Raw genomic sequence first — 19,199 nt, 5'->3', positions numbered from 1 at the left:
AGGTTTGGTGGGGCGGCCAGCTTACTGGTGTGGCCAGCTTACTGGTGGAGTACGTTACCTAATAGAAGTTTTCTATCTCTCTCTCTACTATACAGTAACACATCGCGTACTATGCACGACTATCAAACTAGCGAGCTCTTTCCTGGGAAATTTCTGGTTGAACAGGAGCTGCCCAATGCTTCTCCGGATTTGCTCATTCTCAATCAGCCAATAACGCATTTTACGGCGTTCTCTTATCTCTGGAAGCATAGTGGCTACCGTGTTTGTGCAGATGGCGGTGCAAACAGGCTCTTTGATATGTTTGAAGGGGAACTGAAAGAGCAGCGCGCGCAATATGTGAGTTGAAGCGAGGATTTGAGCGATTGGGCAAGCCTGATACGTGCAGCTACCCGACATGGTCCACGGGGACCTTGACTCGTTGCGCCACAATGTGCGTGACTACTATCGCGATCAAGGTGTCTCAATATCAAGGGACGGCGATCAAGAAAGTACAGATTTTGGAAAATGCATGCAGAAGATATCTTCGCGTGTCTCATCGTTGGGTATGCGAGACGTCCTGGTTCTTGGAACATTGGGTGGACGCGTCGACCAAGGGCTGGGACTGTTGCATGAGATGATTAGAGAGGAGACTAAGCATCCCAACCTCCGATTGTGGCTCTTTTCTGAGTCCAGTCTATCGCTCATCGTAAAGGCAAAGGAAACGATCTTGGGAGGCTTGCAGACGAGCCGGGTTTTCACGGAGAACGTGGGTCTTGTTCCTATATACGGCCCAGCGGTGATCTCGACTGAAGGACTGGAGTGGGATGTCAAGCAATGGGCTACATGCATGGGCGGACAAGTCAGTACAAGTAACCATGTCAAAGCAGATAGTGTCAGGATCGAGACTGACGCGCCGATACTTTTCACGATAGAGATGGCGTCGTTGAATATGTCGTAACTCTGCAACACGGGCGTCACGAGAGGTAGATGGATGCATGCGTATAATCGTACTGCAGCCATATATGTACACTTTACCATTGCAACACGTATCCGCATTTGGCTGTGCATGTGTAGAGCCAGGGTCTCGGTAGTCCCTTGATGCCGGAAATGCATTTAGCAAGTTAGCAACGTCACATATTTGGTGTCCCAAGGTTCCCGTCCAACTCGAACGGTCTTGACGTGCTTCCCATGACGAGCCACAGGTCATATTTAGTGACAGTCGGGGAAGGTACGGGGAGCGGATGAGGACAGGCAGTCGGAGGCAACCAGCGGGTCCTCTTGCCTCAACAACAAACGGCTGCCGTCGTCCACTCGCCTTCACTTTCACTGCTACTACTACCATAGCTTCTCTCCATCATCTGGTCTGCTCAAACCCTCGACGCACTTTCCAGCGACACATCGCTAACTCACTGTCGCTACCACTCCACTTTTTGGATTTATATTCCCCCACTATTCAGGCTTGTTGTGCTTCGTTGGGTATCTGTACCCTTCCCGCACCGCTTGTTGCTCATCTACGGATGTTCCTTTGACTGGTCGACTCTTTTACGGTAGGTGACACAGCATCAACCCGCCCGGTCATAATCTTGCCTTCGTACAACGCCCACGGCGCTTCCATTTGTCTCGCTGCGACTCTCACTTCCTTTCCCCTCCCATACAGGGTACCTCCGACAACTCGTCAGTTGATGCAAACACTACGGGCGTCCACCGCATTCTTCACAAGCTGCACATCGTAGGGCGATCAGTGGGGCAAGACAAAAGTGCCAACGCCATCCATTTACTAATCACGCAGGGAACGGAAACGGCCCATGGCATCTATGCCGGGACACAACCAGCAAGTGCAGGACAATGAATGGCTCAGACGTACACGCTCGACTTTAGGCGTAGAGGGAGAAGCTACAACAAGGGAGAGAGCGATAGGGGATCAGAGCAGGTCGGTGTTGGCAGAGCAACCCTCGCCATCCATGCTGCTACTACCCTTTACCCCTGCCGTATCCTCGCCACTCAATCCCGCAAGACTCAGGCCAGCAAGCCCGGTGCAATCGAGTGACAGGGCACTGGCCGAATCTGAATCTGCGCAAATAGCCTCGCCACGGCCTCACTTGCGATTTCCGCCTCGTCCATATCTGCGGCCAAAGACAAGAAGTACACCAGACCTCCACACTCAAGCATCACGCCCTCTCGGCAAGTCACTCACAGTAAACAACTTGGGAACCGATTACACACGGTACTTTAAGCCCTTCTCAGATGGCACCAATACTCCCAGTCGTAGCCGGGGGACTTCTATCTCAGAAAGGCAGTCTCAAGCCAAGCTCGCCCTCACCACCCCTCCGCCACAAGTCTCATCCGTCAACCCCTTTCTTACACCTAATGCTCCCGATACAGGAGCTTCTCAAGGATCAAGTACTTTATACGATTTGGAGAGGAATGTATCTTTTGTGGATGACCGCTTGGTTGCACCCTACGAAGAAAAGGGAATGGCATCCTGGCCATTGGTATGCGATCAAGAAGAACCAGACGACGAAATGCATATGCCTCGCGATGACGATGACATACGGTTTAGGCCAAGGATACGGGATCATTTCACCAAGGACAGCATCGTCTCCACCATCGGGCTGGTTCTTATGATGTCTGGGTTGATGTTCATATTTGTCGGACTACCCGTTCTCTCGGCTGTGGGTCTCGTCGATTATAATTCGGCATATGGTATGCCACTGAGTATGTTCCCCTACTATTGGATACCCCATACCTGGGCCACAGTGAATAACAGACAACACCCACTGCTGGAGAACATGAGAAAAGGTCTCATCGACCCCGATACGCCCAAGACAGTAAGGACAAGAAAGGGCGAATACGGTGATGATTACATACTGGTATTTAGCGACGAATTCAACAAAGACGGTCGGTCATTCTATGAGGGAGATGATCCTTACTTCTTCGCCCCCAACATCTGGTACGGAGCCACACAAGACCTAGAGTGGTATGACGCCGATGCTGTAACTACCAGTTATGGGTCGCTTCAGATGCGTTTAGAAGAGTTCTTCAACCACGGACTCAAATTCAGGTCCGGCATGTTGAACAGCTGGAACCAGTTGTGCTTCAAAGGTGGCATCTTTGAAGTTTCGGTATCTTTGCCTGGGCCAGCAGGTGTTCAAGGACTTTGGCCCGGCGCATGGACAATGGGCAATCTCGGTCGACCCGGATATCTAAGTACCACGGATGGACTATGGCCCTACACTTATCAGGCCTGTGATGCTGGCATCACACCCAATCAGTCCAGCCCTGATGGTCTGTCTCACCTGTCTGGTCAACGACTTCCATCATGCACCTGTCCGGGTGAAGATCATCCCACACCTGGAACCGGAAGAGGTGCTCCAGAAATCGACATCATTGAAGCAGGAGCTTTCTCAGGCTATCCAGAACCTCAAGGATTGCCTATAGCAACGCAAAGTTACCAGGTTGCCCCGTTCGATATCAACTACTACCCAAACTATAACTTCACGGCGTTTCCAGATCTGACTTTGAGTGGTTTGAACACGTATACCGGTGGTCCTTTCCAGCAGGCCATCTCTGCGACTACAATGCTCAACAAGGACTGGTATGACAACAAGCAATACCAGCGCTTCTCTTTTGAATATGTGCCCGGACAGGGCAAAGAGGCTTACATATTATGGAAAGTAGGGGGGCAGACAATGTTCATGATGGATGGCCGGGCGATTGGAGCAAATGGCAATATACAAGCCCGTCAGATATCGGAAGAGCCCATGTCACTGATTCTCAATCTCGGTTTCAGTAATTCGTGGACGTACATCGACTGGAAGAACTTGGTATTTCCAACAACAATGCACGTCGACTATGTGAGATGGTATCAGAAGAAGGGTGAGAGAATGGTGACATGCGATCCTCCAGGCTTTGAAACGACCGAGTACATTGAGAAGCACGCAAAAGCCTACCAAAACCCAAACTACACTGTAAGAGTCTCGTAGAGCGATGCCGAGAGACGAGAGACTAATGCGAATCAGTTGTGGGACCAAACAGGCTATGCCTGGCCCAAACATAGGCTCAACAGCGAGTGCTGATAACCAAAGGACTTTTGCGATCACGTCCACAATGGAAAGCATAGTTACGGTACAGTTTTTCTTTTCTCGACGGTTCATAGACATGTCGGCTCCGTGCCACTACATGATAGCCAGGTGCCCCCTTTCCTCTCTTGAATCATGCGGCTGTATCTTAGAGGAGTGGGGCACTGGCGGTATTTAGGCATCACGTGCTGATAATTGCATATGAAGTGGTGTGCGAATACCTTTTGCAGCAACATGAGAATAATGGTTCATGTTATTGAGCGGCATTTAATGGCGCGCATGTTCAGATTGAGTTTTGTTGCGGAGGCAGTTCAGCGCAAGTAGCTCTACAGATTTGGAACAATAGAATAGGCCGTCGAAATCATCTCTTGTGTTTATCCTGTGACCGTTTGTGGGGCAGTGTAATATCAACATGCCGATGCTTGATTGAGGCAATGGCTACGTTTGATCAAGTCTACAAATGTGCTCAACTCCTGTCTATATTGGAGCATTGCCCACTATTCGCAACCCTTGTCGTTAAATGAATATCCAGCTTACTATGTAGACTCATGCCGTACTCCCACTGCTGAAGACTTTGCCAAAGGCGTCGCCTTCTTCCATGCTCAGCCCCTCATCCAAAATGTCATGCGCCATGTTGACAACCTCGTCTTCGATGCCGGACTCCAAAACTAAGCCTTCACTGAAGGCTAGCCGTGTCAGAGCAACAAGATATGCATGCTGTCCGCCCAGTGTGTTGACTAGCTTGGTCTTGATGTCGAATTTGGGATTCGATGTGGCTACGTGGTGGATGAGCTTCATGGTTGAGTTGATGGAATCCACCTTGTAGGTTTGGGTGGGTGCAATTGGGTGGCGGTATAGGCTTGTTATGCAATGGTCGAGGTATTTGATGAGCCGACCAATACACAGTCGGTTTTGTGCCAAGCGACGGGACCCATATTCAAATATGGAAAACTGCGTGAGCACTGAGAGGACAAGAAGACGCAGGTCCCATAGCTCGGCCTCAGACACTGGTATGGTAGATGTAAGTGATGCGGCAGGATCCGGCACAGGTTTGGGTGTCTCGGTGAAGAGGTTGGTTAGACGGTTGATTAGAGCGTCTTCGTTGTTTGCTTGGTTATCTGCAGCGGGATCTGCTGTACTAATGGGCCCAACAGAGGTGGTGAGAGCAGAAGTGCCCAAAATGCGTAACATGAGAGTGATCTGCGCCACAGGCTGCTCTTTGACTAAGAGCATTAACGTAAAACTAGAGGGTATTGCTTGCCACAGACGGACGATTGCTCCGGGATCTGATGAGGATAGGCAGCTAGTTGCTACTAAATAGAGCAGCTCGAGACAGTCCTCCACATCAATGTAGGCAGCAATTTGGCGCTGTTTTGGCGAGTACAGATCTACAATTGCCTTGTCACCCCCCCTGGCTGCTTTGGATATGGGGTCAGCCACAAGATCAATGGAAGCAATGATGAGTGAAACAATGCGTTGGGCAATTTCTACAGCAGTCTCGACTGGTTCGCATGCGAGGATAAAATGTAGCGCATCGAGGATCAACGGAGTAGGGGCATAGTACTTTTCGGTTTGACATCTTTTCCAGAGGTCGAGAAAGACATGGCACAGGTGCAAGGCCAACTCATGGACATCATCGATAGTCATGTTTGCTAGCGCATCGTACACAATCGACGACAATTTCTTGGTGGGGCTGGAGGGAAAGGTATACTTGGTCAGTGCCTCAAGTACGCGGTCTGTGTCAATAGAGGACGGGTGGGAAAGCAGGCGGTGCAACAGGGCGAATCGACGGTCGTTGTGTCTGAAGTGCTGCAGCAGTGCCGTATCTATCTTGACTTGGGCTACTAGCGGCGGTTCCGGCTCCTTGGGTCGACTACGCGGCCCGCTCAGCTGTAGGGCGGGCAGTGGTACAGGACTTTGGTCAATGACATGCCGCTTACGCTTCCCGGCCTTGGGAGTGACAGTTTTTGGTCTGTCGCGATGCCTGGATGGGGATGCCATGACCACGTCGTCATCGTCGAAGCCGTCGGCTAGCGGGCCTCTTGCCGGGTGTGCTCCCCTGGGCGTACCTGTGGGACTGGCAGGTGGCAGGGCTGCTGTTGGTTTTGAGGGCACAATCCTTGCTGTTCTTCGCGGAATGCCAGCCTCGCGTGCCTCATACTGGTGGAACATGGTGTCTGTCTGGGCCGACTCTGCCTCGCGGCGCAGACCGTCCATCTCGGCGCGTAGTCTGGCCAACTCTGTGCCATGGGCATGTTGTTGGTCGGCCAGCTGGCGCTCGTATCGTTTGGTTTCGATGTCATGGCGTCTCCGAAGTATGTCAGCCTCACCCGATTTGGTCTGCAGCTTTTCCCTGAGCGCGTCGGCCTCTCGTGTCTGGCGGGCCTTGTCTTGCTCCAACTGCGGGTATCAGCAAGGTCGTGAGAGCATGCGTGCGGTATACAAAGGGTATCGCACCTGGGTGATGCGCTGGATCAGGTGGTGGGGGTCAGTCTGTTGGCTGTGTGTACCGGCGGCGGCGCCGTCGTCGTGGCCGTCATGGTCGTCGTCGGCGTACGAGTAGTCGTTGGCGTGCTGGGGCTGTGAAGGCAGCGGTGCCTGGGTCGTCAGCACCCAGGGCGAGGCGGGCGGCGGGCCAGAGGCATCATTCAGGTCGACAAGCTCTGCGCCGTCATCATCGTCGTCGTCGTCGTCGAGGCCATAGTCGGAGGCGGGTGCAGAGTGGTTAGGGTGGTAGGAGTGCTGGGTGGCGCGCAAGGCATTGGCCTCGAGGTGGTGCAGCGTGTTTGCGGGGAGGTGGTCGAGGTCATCGTCGTCGAAGCCGTAGTCGTCGTCGTCGTCTTGGTCAGGCATGGTGGCTCCATTGGGACTAGAGAGAGGCTGGGCTGGGGCGTATGCTTACGATAGTCGTGGTGGCATTAGGCCGTCGTCGCTAACCGGAGGAGCAGCCATGACGTCTGTCCGTTGTGACTTGTCCGCCGCAATTTCACAGCCTGCCTACTAGTAATAGTCGAACCCTCGCTCGCACTTCTGGCCCACCACCGCGCCCTCGACCACCCCGCCGTCGCATTCACACCCCGACGACACTCATCACCATCGCCATCACAGCCCCCCAATCCCTCGCTGTAGGCTCCCATATAGCTGCTGTTGCTGCTGCTGCCATCACCACCCGCCCGCGCTCACCATGGCGCGCCCTCGCAAGGACGTCAAGTTCCAGCATCAAACGCGCAGTGCCAGCAATGGACGGGCTCGTAGGCCCTCGCAGTCTCTGTCCGAGTTCAGCGACCCCGGAAGCCCAACCACCATCAAGGAGGAAGCGGCTCCCCCAGTACGTTGGCCCGTCTCTCTCTTCTTGGCCCGTCTCTCTCTTCTTCGCCCTCGCCCTGCTGACTTGCCTAGGCCCCCGAACAACCCCCCCAAACCGAGTACGAGAAGAAAAAGGCAAACTTCATCACCCGCACAATATGGACCCTCGTCATGATTGCCGCCTTCTTCTGGGCTCTCGGCGCTGGCCACCTCTTCATAATCATCATGGTCACGGCCGTCCAATGCATATCCTTCAAGGAGGTCATTGCAATCGCAAACGTGCCTAGCAAGGCCCGCAGCCTGCGCTTCACAAAGTCGCTCAACTGGTACTTTCTCGGCACCGCAATGTACTTTTTGTATGGCGAGAGCGTCATCTACTACTTCAAACATATTTTGATGGTTGACCGGCTGCTGCTTCCTCTGGCTACCCACCACCGCTTCATCTCCTTTATGCTCTACATTATTGGTACGAGAGCTCCTCCCTTTCACCCCGTCTCGTTGAGCTAACCCAGCCAGGCTTCATATTTTTCGTCTTCTCCCTCCAAAAGGGCCACTACAAGTTCCAGTTCACCCAATTTGCATGGTCCCACATGGCTCTGTTCCTCATTGTCGGACAGGCTCACTTTGTCATCAACAACATCTTCGAAGGTTTCATTTGGTTCATCCTCCCCGTGTCCATGGTCATCACAAACGACATATTTGCCTATCTCTGCGGAATCACGTTTGGCAGGACTCCATTGATCCAAATCTCACCCAAGAAGACCTGGGAGGGATTCTTGGGTGCCTGGTTCTTTACCGTCCTCTGGGGTGTCGCCGTCACTCATTTTGTCTCCCAGTACAAGTACTTTATCTGCCCCGTCAACGACTTGGGCGCAAACATCTGGTCTGGCCTCGAGTGCAGACCCAATCCCGTCTTTGTTGCGCGCGACTACACAATTCCCTTCCTTCCCGAGGGTCTTCCGTTCCCCCGCACCTTTAACATCATGCCCGTTCAATTCCACGTCATTATGCTAGGAACCTTTGCCTCGCTCATTGCACCATTTGGTGGCTTCTTCGCCTCTGGTCTGAAACGAACATTCAAAATCAAGGACTTTGGCGATTCTATTCCTGGACATGGCGGTATGACTGACCGCATGGACTGCCAGTTCATCATGGGATCCATTGCATTCTTCTACTACTCGAGTTTTATTGCTGTCCACCACACGACTGTCGGCGGCGTCATCGAGTCTGCCATTACTGGACTTACCTACGAGGAACAGATGGAAGTTGTCAAGATCTTGAGCAAGCACCTGGTGAACCAGGACATAATATCACCAAAGGTATGTTTCTCCTCTTGTCGAGCCCACATCTTGCATGCTCACTTTAGCGTCACAGGTGCTTGAACTTCTCTCCGAGCAAATGGTTCGGAGATGAAGGCAAAACATGGATTTAGCTTGATCATTTAATAGAGTGTTTACTGGTCCAAGAGGAGGTTTGGGAGGGAGGAGTCAAATCTGGCGCTGCCTTGCAGACGCAGCTCGAATTTCGACAGGCATGGCATACGGCATCAGCCGCGGACGGTAGGTATTGGTAATTGGGCGCATATACCCTTTCTGCAGTCTGGCGCCCACTTGAAACATGAGTTTCTTGATGGCGCGCATCAACGTAGCATACAAGTAGTAATATTCTTTACATATTTGCCTACTAGTGGAAGCTCAAAGCTCCTAGTGAGGTGAGGCATGACAGACGTGCGCAACCGAGGCTTCTGCGCACGGCCCCTCTTGCAACTCAAGTTTTGGGCCTGTTCAGACAGGCAAGGCATCACATCAACGCCAATGCCACCACGCCCATTCGTGAACGACCGACTATGGCGTTGTCTCTGTCCTGGCTTTCCACCCAACTCGACGACAAGCGCCACGGTAGCAACATCGGCTAGGCGGCCACAGCGCAATGCGACACGGAATGATGGATCAATCAATCCCCGCAACCAGTGGCGTGCCTATACTCTATCCAAGACATGTCGCGCGGCCAACGAGTCCTTCTTCTCACAGCCCGGCGTGGCGCCAACTGGGTTCCGGCCTTTTGGCGAGCAATCCCACGTTCCTCGCCCCGTCAGTTCCCGGCAAAAGCCTTCGCTCGCTCAGCTTCCAACCGACCTTCTCTACGACCATGCCCGTGCCGAGGGCGCCAAAGGCCATTGGAACGAGGTCATGAACATTTGCAGGGTGTTAATCAAGGACAGAGGAGAGCAGCCAAATAGGGAAATGTATACAGCCATACTGCACAGCTTTGTCAGTTCCAAGGATGGCACGGCTGGCAAGCTACGCAAAGTACTTGAAGAAATGGGCTTCTGGAGTCAGACGGATGCGTCGCTGTTTGGGGCCCCAAGGATTGAGCTTGACGCTCGTGCGTGCGAGTGTGTGCTGGCGGTGCTGGCGGTGCATCCTGACTACCTTTTGCGCTCCGAGATCCTCGAATACATGAAGTCGCGCTGGCTCACCCTTTCCACTCGCGGGCAGAACTTTGTCGTGGCAGGGTTGCTGCGAGAGCGTCATTTCGAGCAGGCGCTTGACACAATGGAGGACATGATTCGGAACAACATACGTGTGGAGAATTGGGTCTTCGACGAGGCCATGTGGATTCTATTGGAGTTCAAAGAAGTGGAAGAGGCTTTCTACGTCCTGGGCCTCAAAGAAACAGTGCAAAACAAAGGCAGTGGCACGGGGACTGCCAAGGTAAGTGATGCGCTCTTGGGCACATTGCTGGACGCAGCAGCAGAGAGTCAACTTGTATGTGTAACACCAATTTGACAATCAACCCATGGCACAATGCTGATGGCGCGCAGTATGAAGAAACGGTCAAAGTGTGGATGACTCAAGTTCAGCCAGGCTACCTGAAACCGGGTACTGGCACCTGCATGTCTGTTCTTGCCCTCGCTTCTCATCATGGAGACGTTGAACTTGCCACCGACGTCTTTCGTCTACTTACGGAGCGGGAAACCACTTTTACGACTCACCACTACGAGCTCATCATGTCGACTCATCTCCAAGCCAATGATGTCGAGGCTGCTCTATCCGTGATTCTCATCATGGTCGATGCTAACGTCAAGGTCGATGCTGCAACGTGCCAGCCACTGTACCATTACTTGTCTATTGACACGGATGACGGGACTAACCGCCCGTTGGAAGCTTTTGCCCTCCTCCAGGACTATGAGGCTGCTGGTCGCAGAGTGCCCACAGCGGCGGTGAATGCGTGCATCCAGGCTAGTCTTGCCCTGGGTCGCCTTGAGGAGGCGATTGAGATATACAAAGCCCTTCATACCGTTTCACGCGCGGGGCCCAACACCAACACATTCAATATTCTATTCAAGGGCTGCCACAAGTTTGTACGCAAGGAACTGGCAATGTTCTTGGCAAACGAGATGATGCAGCTTGGGCTGATGCCCGACCGCATTACATATGATCGGCTCGTACTGGTCTGCCTACGATGTGGCGACCTAGAAGATGCACTGCTATACTATGAGGAGATGATGTCGTCGGGCGAGGGTGACGCGCCGATGAAGCCCCGAAAGAAGACTTGGGAGCTTCTCATACACGCTTGTGTGGTAAAGGGTGACGAGAGAGCCGTTGCGCTTCTTAACGAGTACAAACGAGAGATTGACGAGCCCCGCATGTCAGTGGAGAAGGCCGTTGTCGACCGTTTTGAGTATGGGATGCTGCCGACGCCCCGAGCATCTGGAGCGGGAGGCATCGAGTCTGGTCGATTGCATGGTGTGGAAGATCAACACGTCAGGCCAGCGGCAGAGGTGACACAATCCCCAGGGCTCGGGGCCGACACAGGACGATCGGGGGCAAAAGATGGGTTTTGGCACCAAGGCAACGAGGCCGGTGCGAATACGGAAGCGGACTTGAAGGAGAGCGCCGATCTCGAGGGCGCACAGTCCACTGCAGCAGCTAGCGATGACACAAGGCCATCCTAAGAGGGAAAGAAACGCGCGACCCTTTTGGACGGCCCAGTAGCTTGATAAGTGCCGGGGGGGCTATGATTAAGTAGATGGTATTCACCGGATTTGCTAACAGACTCTTACTTTGGGGTGCCGGTGCTGCACCCGTATACATGGTGTGTAGTGTAGTGTAGGTGTAGTAAGTAGTCGTCGTATCGCCATGTCGACGGTGAGCGTAGGGGGAGGGGCTGGCAGCGTATACAGTACGTCGAAGCGTCGATGATAAGTATTTTTGTACGTGCGCGTGGGGTCGTGACATGTCGAGGCCAGGCGGTCTGGCGGTGATTATTCACGACATGCAAATTCCTCCTCGCACGAGCTTGTTATCTCTCAACCATTGCCATAGAGTGGAGTTGGAGGGGTGGGGAGAAGCGGAGGAAGACAGCTGCCGAGGCCGCGGGCGTGGACGAATCAGAGGCTGGGCAAATCAAGGTTTTCAAGCAAACTAGCTCCCTCTTGGAGAAGCTTAACTCGTACCGCAGAGCCGCAGTCTCAACCGCTCCACTGCACGCCTCAACTTTGACGATAGCGTTGCGGCCTTTTCCAGGATCCTGCTTCCTTGCCGCTCCATCCGATACCACCCAAGCCGAGCTATTGCCGTCGACGCGCCCTGTCTTTTTTTTTCCTTGCTCGCCTACTTTCAAATGCCGTAGATGCCGACTCCACACTGGCGACGCGGGCGTCACTCTTCCGACCGGTGTGTATGGGGTTATGCCTGAAACGGCCATCGGAACCTGCTAGGACGTTGCATCTCCGGTGGTTGGTTTGACCCCAACATGTGGGGACTGAAATGTTGAATGATGCACTGACTGGAGTCTCCATGATGGCACCCACACGACGGTACTGGCATTGTGGGGAATGGTTCTGGAGTACAAGTAGGGACCTCTCTCCCGACCCCTTCTTCTCGTGCAGTGCCTTCTTTCTCCTCTTGCACTTTGACCCCTTCCATCTTCGACCACAATGGGACTCAGCGGCAAAACCCTCCAGACGGCTCAGCTTTTGCTCGTTGTCCTACCGGCCTTTGTGCTGTTCGGGTACAATCAGTCTGGCGTAGGTGGTCTCCTCTCACTTCGGGACTGGAACGACCACTTCCCCGAAATTAACACCATCGACACGCATGGCGCTGAGAAGAGCAGCAACTCTACCAAGCAGGGTGCAGTCGTTGCCAGCTTCACCATCGGTGCCCTCTTTGGCGCTCTATCCTGTTCCTGGATCGGAGACTACCTCGGGCGACGGAAGCTCATCTTCTTTGCTGCAGGTCTGACGCTTATTGGCGAGATACTGCAATGCACCAGCTTCCAGCTTGCCCAATTTGTTGTCGGCCGCTTCATCCTCGGCTGGGGCGTCGGTGCTCTGAGCGCCACAGTCCCAGTCTGGCAATCCGAGTGTTCATCGTCGGCCAACCGTGGTAAGCACGTCGTGCTGGACGGATGCTTCATCTCTCTGGGCTACCTCCTCGAAGCCTGGATCAATTTGGGCTTCTTTGAGCAAGACAACCTGCCCTTACAATGGCGCATTCCCCTCGCTATTCCGACTGTCATTTCCGTCATTCCCATGTTGGCGGTTTTCAGCATCCCTGAATCACCTCGTTGGCTTGTAGCAAAGGGCCGTGTCGAAGACGCTCGTGTCAGTCTGTCCAGCTTCAAGGGTCTGGATCTGCACGACCCTGAGATCACTGCTGAGATTACTGGCATTGAGATCACGCTCGAGGAAACCGGCCGCAGCGCAGCAAAGATGAGCGATATCTTCACCATGGGCAAAGACAAGCTATTCTACCGCTTTGCACTCTGCATTTTCCTCCAGTTTTTGCAGCAGATGTGTGGCAGCAACCTCATCTCCACCTACTCAACTGTAAGCCTAATCATTTCAACCTTATTCATGATCACCGTATTAACTTGTTTCTGTAGATCATCTTCCAGCAGGGTCTAGGCCTCAACAGCGAAACGTCACGCATCCTGTCCGGCGGCGCGTTGACCTGGAAATTTCTTTCCTGCTTTGTCGCCTTCTTCACCATTGACCGCTTCGGACGTCGCAAGCTCTTCATGTTTAGCGGCGCCGGCATGGCCTCTTGCATGTTGGCATTAGCCATCGCATCCAGCTTCCCTAAGACGAACCAATCTGCCCAAATAGCCTCTGCACTCTTCGTCTTCCTCTTCAACTTCTTTATCCCTATCGGCTTCCTTGGCGCAAACTTCTTGTATTGCACGGAAGTTGCCCCAACCCGGCTGCGCGTGCCTATGGCTGGTATCTCGACCGCGAACCATTGGCTTTGGAACTTTGTCGTCAATATGGTCACTCCTGTATGTACACATGTTCTGTTTATATCTTGATTTCTGCTAACGCGCAACACTAGGTCGCGATTGAGACCATTGGATGGAAATACTACCTTGTTTTCCTTATCATCTCCGCCATCATTCTCCCCGTAGTCTACTTTGGCTACCCCGAGACCATGGGTCGTAGCTTGGAGGAGCTGGAAGTCATGTTCACAGAGGGCAAGAGCATTCCTGCTATTGTTAGCATGTCGCGTAAGCCTTTTACTGGCAGCATTGTGCCTGATGACAAGCTTGAGAAGATGGACAAGAACGTTAGCGAGGAGGAGTTTGTATGAGGCTGCTATGGTTGAATTAACATTTTCCACGTTGAGTGGAGCTCATGGCTTTTTGTATATACAAGACGAGCATCTGAAGACTAGCTACGCTACGATATTATGATGTATGGAAGAAATAAACGATTTATGCTTACGTATTGGATCCCTGTGAGAAACCACCTCTGATATGTATATGAATGCTTTCTCCAGTTTGGAATACTTGCGTTTTACAGCATTCTCAGCTCTAGGAGTGAAGCTGAGAGTCAATTAACAATGTACAGATTTTATCCACATGCCCACCCCACTGATTGAATCAACAAGCTTTCCCCACGAAAACTAAAGTCTCGAGGCTTCCTGGTTAGGACACATATTTTTAGCGCTTGGGAAGATACAAGGGACATGAGGGAGGGGAGAGGGGCTCAGGCGCTTTGACGATCCTACGATCCCTTGCGTGCACCCACAGCCCCCCAATCGTCCATGTATACACTACCACCTTCTCGTCCAAGCTTAAGCTTTAAATGTCTAGGATGCGGAAATTTGGAAGTCGGAAGTTTGGCCCCTTCGTTATGATTGGCTCGGAGCGCGTCATTCGATCGGCAGCAACCGGGACGGAGAGAACAGACGCTAAGCTCCAGCCACCAACATCACATTCCCCCGCGTTCTGTATGTACTGTAGATCACTGTGACCTAACTCAGCCTCCAAGGCGCACAGTAAAGTCACGGTGCATAGGTGGAGGGCAAAATGTGCAAGTGATGTGAGTGGATGAACAAAAACCTACTATGATTGTTGATCATTGGTATACACTACATAGCCATTTTTGCAATACCATCTTCGGCAGTACTACGTATGTGGCGTAGTGCAAGTTTCCTATATCGGATTAGTGGGTGAGGCAGTTATTTTGAGGGTTGGGGCGCAGCGCTCTGAGGTGCAAGGCTTAGATACACCCATCTGATGGGGTTCTAGCTGGATAGTGTGGTAGGAAGGTAGATCGGGGACCGGAGTACACATGCACATATTTAAGGCTGAAGATAGGAGGTCAATAGGTTACTTTTCTCCTAACAAAGACACATATACACTAGTATATCCTTCTAAACGTTTACTATACTCCAAGCCCTTGACTTGCATATTTGCTTTCCAGCCAATCCCAATCCAACAATATCTTGTACATCCCTTACCCTACCCTACCACGAACAGGATGACCTTGGCAAAGTCCAAAGCGAGTGAAAGCGGTACATCGGCGGCCTCACACGATCCACTGCCGGCCTACGATGGCTCCTCCGCCTCGGACCCACCACCAACCTACGAATCCGTCGGACGCGCCCTCACGGCCCTCGCCCAAGGCGACCCGGACGAGTACATCACAGTACCGTTCGTAACGCGAACCGTGGACTTCAGCCTTCACAACTTCAACCCCTTTTCACACAAGCAAGGCAAGGTCCGCCAGTCCATTGTGACGCGCCGGATGAAACGCTCGCAGTACCTCGCCCACTATGTCAAGGACATGGACGGCAAATTTGTCGGCACAGGCAAGCCGGCGGTAGATGCTGAGCTCGTGTTTGTGCCGGGCAAGAGTAGTCCCGAGGACTTGCTGCGCCAGGTTAATGAGGTGGCGCTCAAAGTGCAGAGGTTGAGGGGCGATGGTATTGGTGAATGGGGAAAGCCGTTGCAGGATCATCCAACAGGATATGGTGGGGGCGGAATGGCCATGTAGGGTTTGTAGTGTGACATGCGTGTGGATCTTTTTTCTTGCTGTTTGTTTTTCTCTCTTGATTCAACTGTAACTGTTTGTGTCGTCGGAAGGATTGAGCGGTTTGTTGTCCTGTAAGGTGGTAAATAAGAATCTCAATTTTGAATAGGTGGATAGTTCTGAAAGTTGTTTAGCATGTAACAATCCTCAGAAGGATATTAGAGTGATTTATGCATCGATCATCACCATTCTTCAATGTTGGCTGTTCAAAGACCGGACGTCCATATTGATCGTACGATATTATACTGCAATGTAACGTGAAGTAGATTAGCACTTGGCAAGATCTTCATAGCCGAAACTTTGAGTAGAATTGACTTTCTCATCATTCGCTTAAAGTTTAGAGATGAGCTCAAAGTCGTATACCCCGGCTGTGATGTCAGACTGATGTATAACAATCTAGTCCAATTTCCGATTCAACTCGACCTCTAGTAGTAACCCTTATCATCCCAAGGGCTTCTCCTCTTAGCCCACTCTTCAATCGGTGTGAGCTCAATACCCAGTTCACTAATGACAGGCTTCATATCGATATTGAACGGCTCATCTTCTGCCTCGTTATAGTATGTATACGCCTTGAACATCTGGCTCACCACCGTCTCAGTCTCCAGCCCTCTTCCCTGCATCGTCTTGCTAATCTTGTCACAAAAATCTGGCACAGTCTGATTTTCGTAGCTAAGCTCCTTGCCCCAGGCTCTCGATAGTTTCTCCGTGAGCTGGGAAAGCACAACAATTTCAGGACCGCCGATAGGAATGTCGCGTCCGGCAAGTTCCGGTCTATGCATGGCAGCCATCATAATTTGCGCGACATCATGGTGGCAGATCCATGACACACGAAGGTCTGGCTTGTGGCAGTAGACGACGGTCTGTCGGTCGCGGATTGGAGGCAAAGCCCAGCCTTCGAGAAGATTGTCAAGGTAAACCACGGGCTCAATGCTGATTACCGGGACATGCTCCCGTAACGAGGATCTCATTACTCTTCGATCATCCTGTGCTTGGATATCTTGTGGCTGCTTGGGAACTGGCATGCTGGTGTTGAAAAGTATCAGGGGAACCTTGGCTTTCTTCGCAGCTTCGCCGATGTTTTTTGTAGCGGCGATGATGGGTTCGGACTTGTTGAAAGAAGTTGATGGCAGGTTGAGGAACACTCGGTCTGCGTCTTGAAGTACCTGCTCAATGGCAGCTTTGTCGGAAAAGTCTGCAGCAAACGTTTCGACAGGCTTTCCGTCAACTTGTAGCGGTTGAGGGTTGCGACTGACTGCAACCACGGAATGGCCTGCTTGCGCGAGGGCATAGACTTGGTGACGGCCCTGAACGCCGGAAGCTCCAAATACGACGACACGCATCACAACTGAGTTCTCGTATTCTTCGAATTTGTTGAGAGGTATTGAGTTGTCTCACGTACAGCCATCTTGGTTGTGCTATTGTATTTGTTGGCGTCATTCGAAGCAGAGAGACGGCGGAGTTGATCAGCCGCCACGGAAAATCATATCCGCGTTGCGCACTTGATGGTGTTCGCCAATCTCAGTATAACTTTCATTGCGACCCATTACACTATTAACTCACTGACGAAATTTTGTTTCCTGCTTGGCTGATTTCCTTTTCGAGGATTGTGGCGTCATTGCGTTCCCAAGACTCCCCTGAAATCCGGGGTGTAGCATGCCTCTCCAAATTTGCTTACAGACTATCCAACCGACTAGGCCGGCTATGCAAAAGTGAGCTGACCGTCTGTACTTTGTAGGATTTTGCGTCGCTGATCCTCGAATGAACATAGAGACGGCAGGAAGGGATAGAGAAGGAGCAGCAACATGGATGGTCAAACACATAGCTACCCGGCTGTGCGGTCACTCTCGTATTTCCCCAACTTGACCATAAACGACGAAAGACCTTTAGGTCCCAGTCTAGCCTTAGCTAGTTAGTTGTAGCATCTATCACACGTGGCACTGGTTTCTAAATTGCACTGCAGGACGTTCCGGGGCACCGTTCAGCCGTTATCACAAAGTCCCTGCTCCAGAAGGCTGCCCAGAGATGTGGCTGCGTCTTTCACAATACTTTCGGTTATCCCACCCTTCTATTGGCGACTTGTTCCACGGGGAATATTGCTTTGCGGTACGCGAAACACCAAGGCCGAATAAACATAGCTTTCGGGTCACTGACGTCGAAACTGGGGCTCGCTGAACAGATGCAGTTAAAATGGACTTTTCTTTTTGCTTAAGAGTCCACGCATCCACAACTCAATCCATCAAAAAGAAGAGCACGGTAGTAGCGCACGCGTTGCCCATCTACAGAACTCCACTAAAGCGACCGAATAATGGCGCGAGTGGTAACACTTGGGTTTAAGTTTCGGAAAAGACCAAGAATCAGTGTCGAAGAAGGGAAATGGCAAATGGAAATGGACAAATGCCCAAAGCATGGGGCTGAGCCCAGTCACATGCTTGGACTACTAATGCTGGTACCAAGGTGCGACGGTACTTGGTGGTGAGCCAGTGCGTGTTGCGAAACCTAGCAGTACTTCCAGACCCCAGAAACGGTTATCTTGATCGGTAGCGAACCAGGCAGCCGAGCTCTTCTATGTGAAAATCAAGTATGGAACCTTGGTGCCGCTCTTGTCGGTGTGGTCTTACCGCGCCGCGGAGAACAAGGCCCCCTTCCTATTGACCAGGATGTGTGATCTTGGCGCAAGGGCTCTAGAGACAAAGTCGGGTAGGCGGAACGCAGCTGGAGATTGGAAAGCATTGGCTGCGTAGATACACGACTTTCCATGGGCTGATGGTGTTGAGTTTTGGAGAGAAAACGCGCAAGAGTGCAAGCGAGAAAGGTGGACCCTACTGAACTGCCACCCCACAGTGCCGATGATGCCGTAAGAAGAAATCCCTTTATCGGGTTGAAACATGGCGGCGCGGTGACGCTGGAAGTTTTGCCCAAGGCCATTGGAACGGCCAACTCTGACCGACATGGAGCTGAAGATGGGATAGCCGTCACTCCGAGGAGCGGCAGTGGGCTGCCAGTTTTGCGGCTCGGCATGAAGCACCGGCTGCAATATCGATTCCTCATCGCATCCTGCAAAATTTGAAATGTGGGTCGCCAGCTTCCACAGGGCGATGAGCTTGAGTCGTGTTTGACGAGGAGCCCTGTAGAATCGCCACGGTGGCAGCCCACAAAGGCTCGTCGCAGTCTGGCGACCTTCTGTGTGTAAGAGTAAACCGTGGCCTACGGGTACTGCACACGAGATCTGCACAGGCTCGTTAGTGGCTTCTGCTTTTTGGGGACGAGGCTTTGCTGTGATGGGGAAAGCCCGGTATGTGCGGCAAAGAAAAAAGAAAAGAGATGTAGGTGGTGAAGGCAGCCATTGTCGTCTGGAGAGCCGCTGTCGTTCAGCCCACGTCAGATGTGGCTTTCTGACCCCATGGCGGCCGTATTCATCGAACCCATGCTGGCCAGGTTGGAGGGAGGCAATCCTACTGGTGGTTATTTGCGCCGCTGCATTGGGGCAAAGACGGTCGGGCGGGTTGGATGTGGTGCAG

General features: G+C 52.3%; 8 protein-coding genes across 8 annotated transcripts; 6 read left to right on the top strand and 2 right to left on the bottom strand.

Annotated features, from left to right (window-relative positions):
• Positions 1 to 111: 111 nt before the first annotated feature.
• On the top strand, positions 112 to 937 carry COCCADRAFT_107545 (uncharacterized protein; the record flags this gene model as incomplete). The annotated part of the gene is made up of 2 exons (XM_007718459.1): positions 112 to 336; positions 386 to 937. The coding sequence occupies 2 exons, from the start codon at positions 112 to 114 to the stop codon at positions 935 to 937; spliced, it is 777 nt and encodes a 258-aa protein (XP_007716649.1).
• A 1,003-nt stretch (positions 938 to 1,940) lies between these two features.
• COCCADRAFT_107556 (glycoside hydrolase family 16 protein) lies at positions 1,941 to 4,055 on the top strand (the record flags this gene model as incomplete). Its single annotated transcript, XM_007718458.1, has 2 exons — positions 1,941 to 3,947; positions 3,999 to 4,055. The coding sequence occupies 2 exons, from the start codon at positions 1,941 to 1,943 to the stop codon at positions 4,053 to 4,055; spliced, it is 2,064 nt and encodes a 687-aa protein (XP_007716648.1).
• A 549-nt stretch (positions 4,056 to 4,604) lies between these two features.
• Positions 4,605 to 6,911, bottom strand: COCCADRAFT_29809 (uncharacterized protein; the record flags this gene model as incomplete). Its single annotated transcript, XM_007718457.1, has 2 exons — positions 4,605 to 6,458; positions 6,516 to 6,911. 2 exons carry the CDS (start codon positions 6,909 to 6,911, stop codon positions 4,605 to 4,607), a joined length of 2,250 nt encoding a protein of 749 aa, XP_007716647.1.
• Positions 6,912 to 7,242: 331 nt separating this feature from the next.
• COCCADRAFT_107528 (uncharacterized protein) lies at positions 7,243 to 8,777 on the top strand (the record flags this gene model as incomplete). The annotated part of the gene is made up of 4 exons (XM_007718456.1): positions 7,243 to 7,398; positions 7,458 to 7,830; positions 7,881 to 8,683; positions 8,739 to 8,777. 4 exons carry the CDS (start codon positions 7,243 to 7,245, stop codon positions 8,775 to 8,777), a joined length of 1,371 nt encoding a protein of 456 aa, XP_007716646.1.
• Positions 8,778 to 9,178: 401 nt separating this feature from the next.
• Positions 9,179 to 11,322, top strand: COCCADRAFT_107523 (uncharacterized protein; the record flags this gene model as incomplete). Its single annotated transcript, XM_007718455.1, has 2 exons — positions 9,179 to 10,132; positions 10,189 to 11,322. The coding sequence occupies 2 exons, from the start codon at positions 9,179 to 9,181 to the stop codon at positions 11,320 to 11,322; spliced, it is 2,088 nt and encodes a 695-aa protein (XP_007716645.1).
• Positions 11,323 to 12,306: 984 nt separating this feature from the next.
• Positions 12,307 to 13,954, top strand: COCCADRAFT_8680 (uncharacterized protein; the record flags this gene model as incomplete). The annotated part of the gene is made up of 3 exons (XM_007718447.1): positions 12,307 to 13,197; positions 13,254 to 13,646; positions 13,700 to 13,954. The coding sequence occupies 3 exons, from the start codon at positions 12,307 to 12,309 to the stop codon at positions 13,952 to 13,954; spliced, it is 1,539 nt and encodes a 512-aa protein (XP_007716637.1).
• Positions 13,955 to 15,129: 1,175 nt separating this feature from the next.
• Positions 15,130 to 15,645, top strand: COCCADRAFT_29806 (uncharacterized protein; the record flags this gene model as incomplete). Its single annotated transcript, XM_007718454.1, has 1 exon — positions 15,130 to 15,645. The coding sequence occupies one exon, from the start codon at positions 15,130 to 15,132 to the stop codon at positions 15,643 to 15,645; it is 516 nt and encodes a 171-aa protein (XP_007716644.1).
• A 461-nt stretch (positions 15,646 to 16,106) lies between these two features.
• On the bottom strand, positions 16,107 to 17,021 carry COCCADRAFT_8678 (uncharacterized protein; the record flags this gene model as incomplete). Its single annotated transcript, XM_007718446.1, has 1 exon — positions 16,107 to 17,021. One exon carries the CDS (start codon positions 17,019 to 17,021, stop codon positions 16,107 to 16,109), a length of 915 nt encoding a protein of 304 aa, XP_007716636.1.
• Between the last annotated feature and the right edge of the window lie 2,178 nt (positions 17,022 to 19,199).

Source organism: Bipolaris zeicola (genome assembly GCF_000523435.1).
Source record: "Bipolaris zeicola 26-R-13 unplaced genomic scaffold scaffold_233, whole genome shotgun sequence".
Lineage (NCBI taxonomy): Eukaryota > Fungi > Ascomycota > Dothideomycetes > Pleosporales > Pleosporaceae > Bipolaris > Bipolaris zeicola.
The sequence above is the reverse complement of the archived record's forward strand: the minus strand, read 5'-3'. Positions and strand labels throughout refer to the sequence as shown.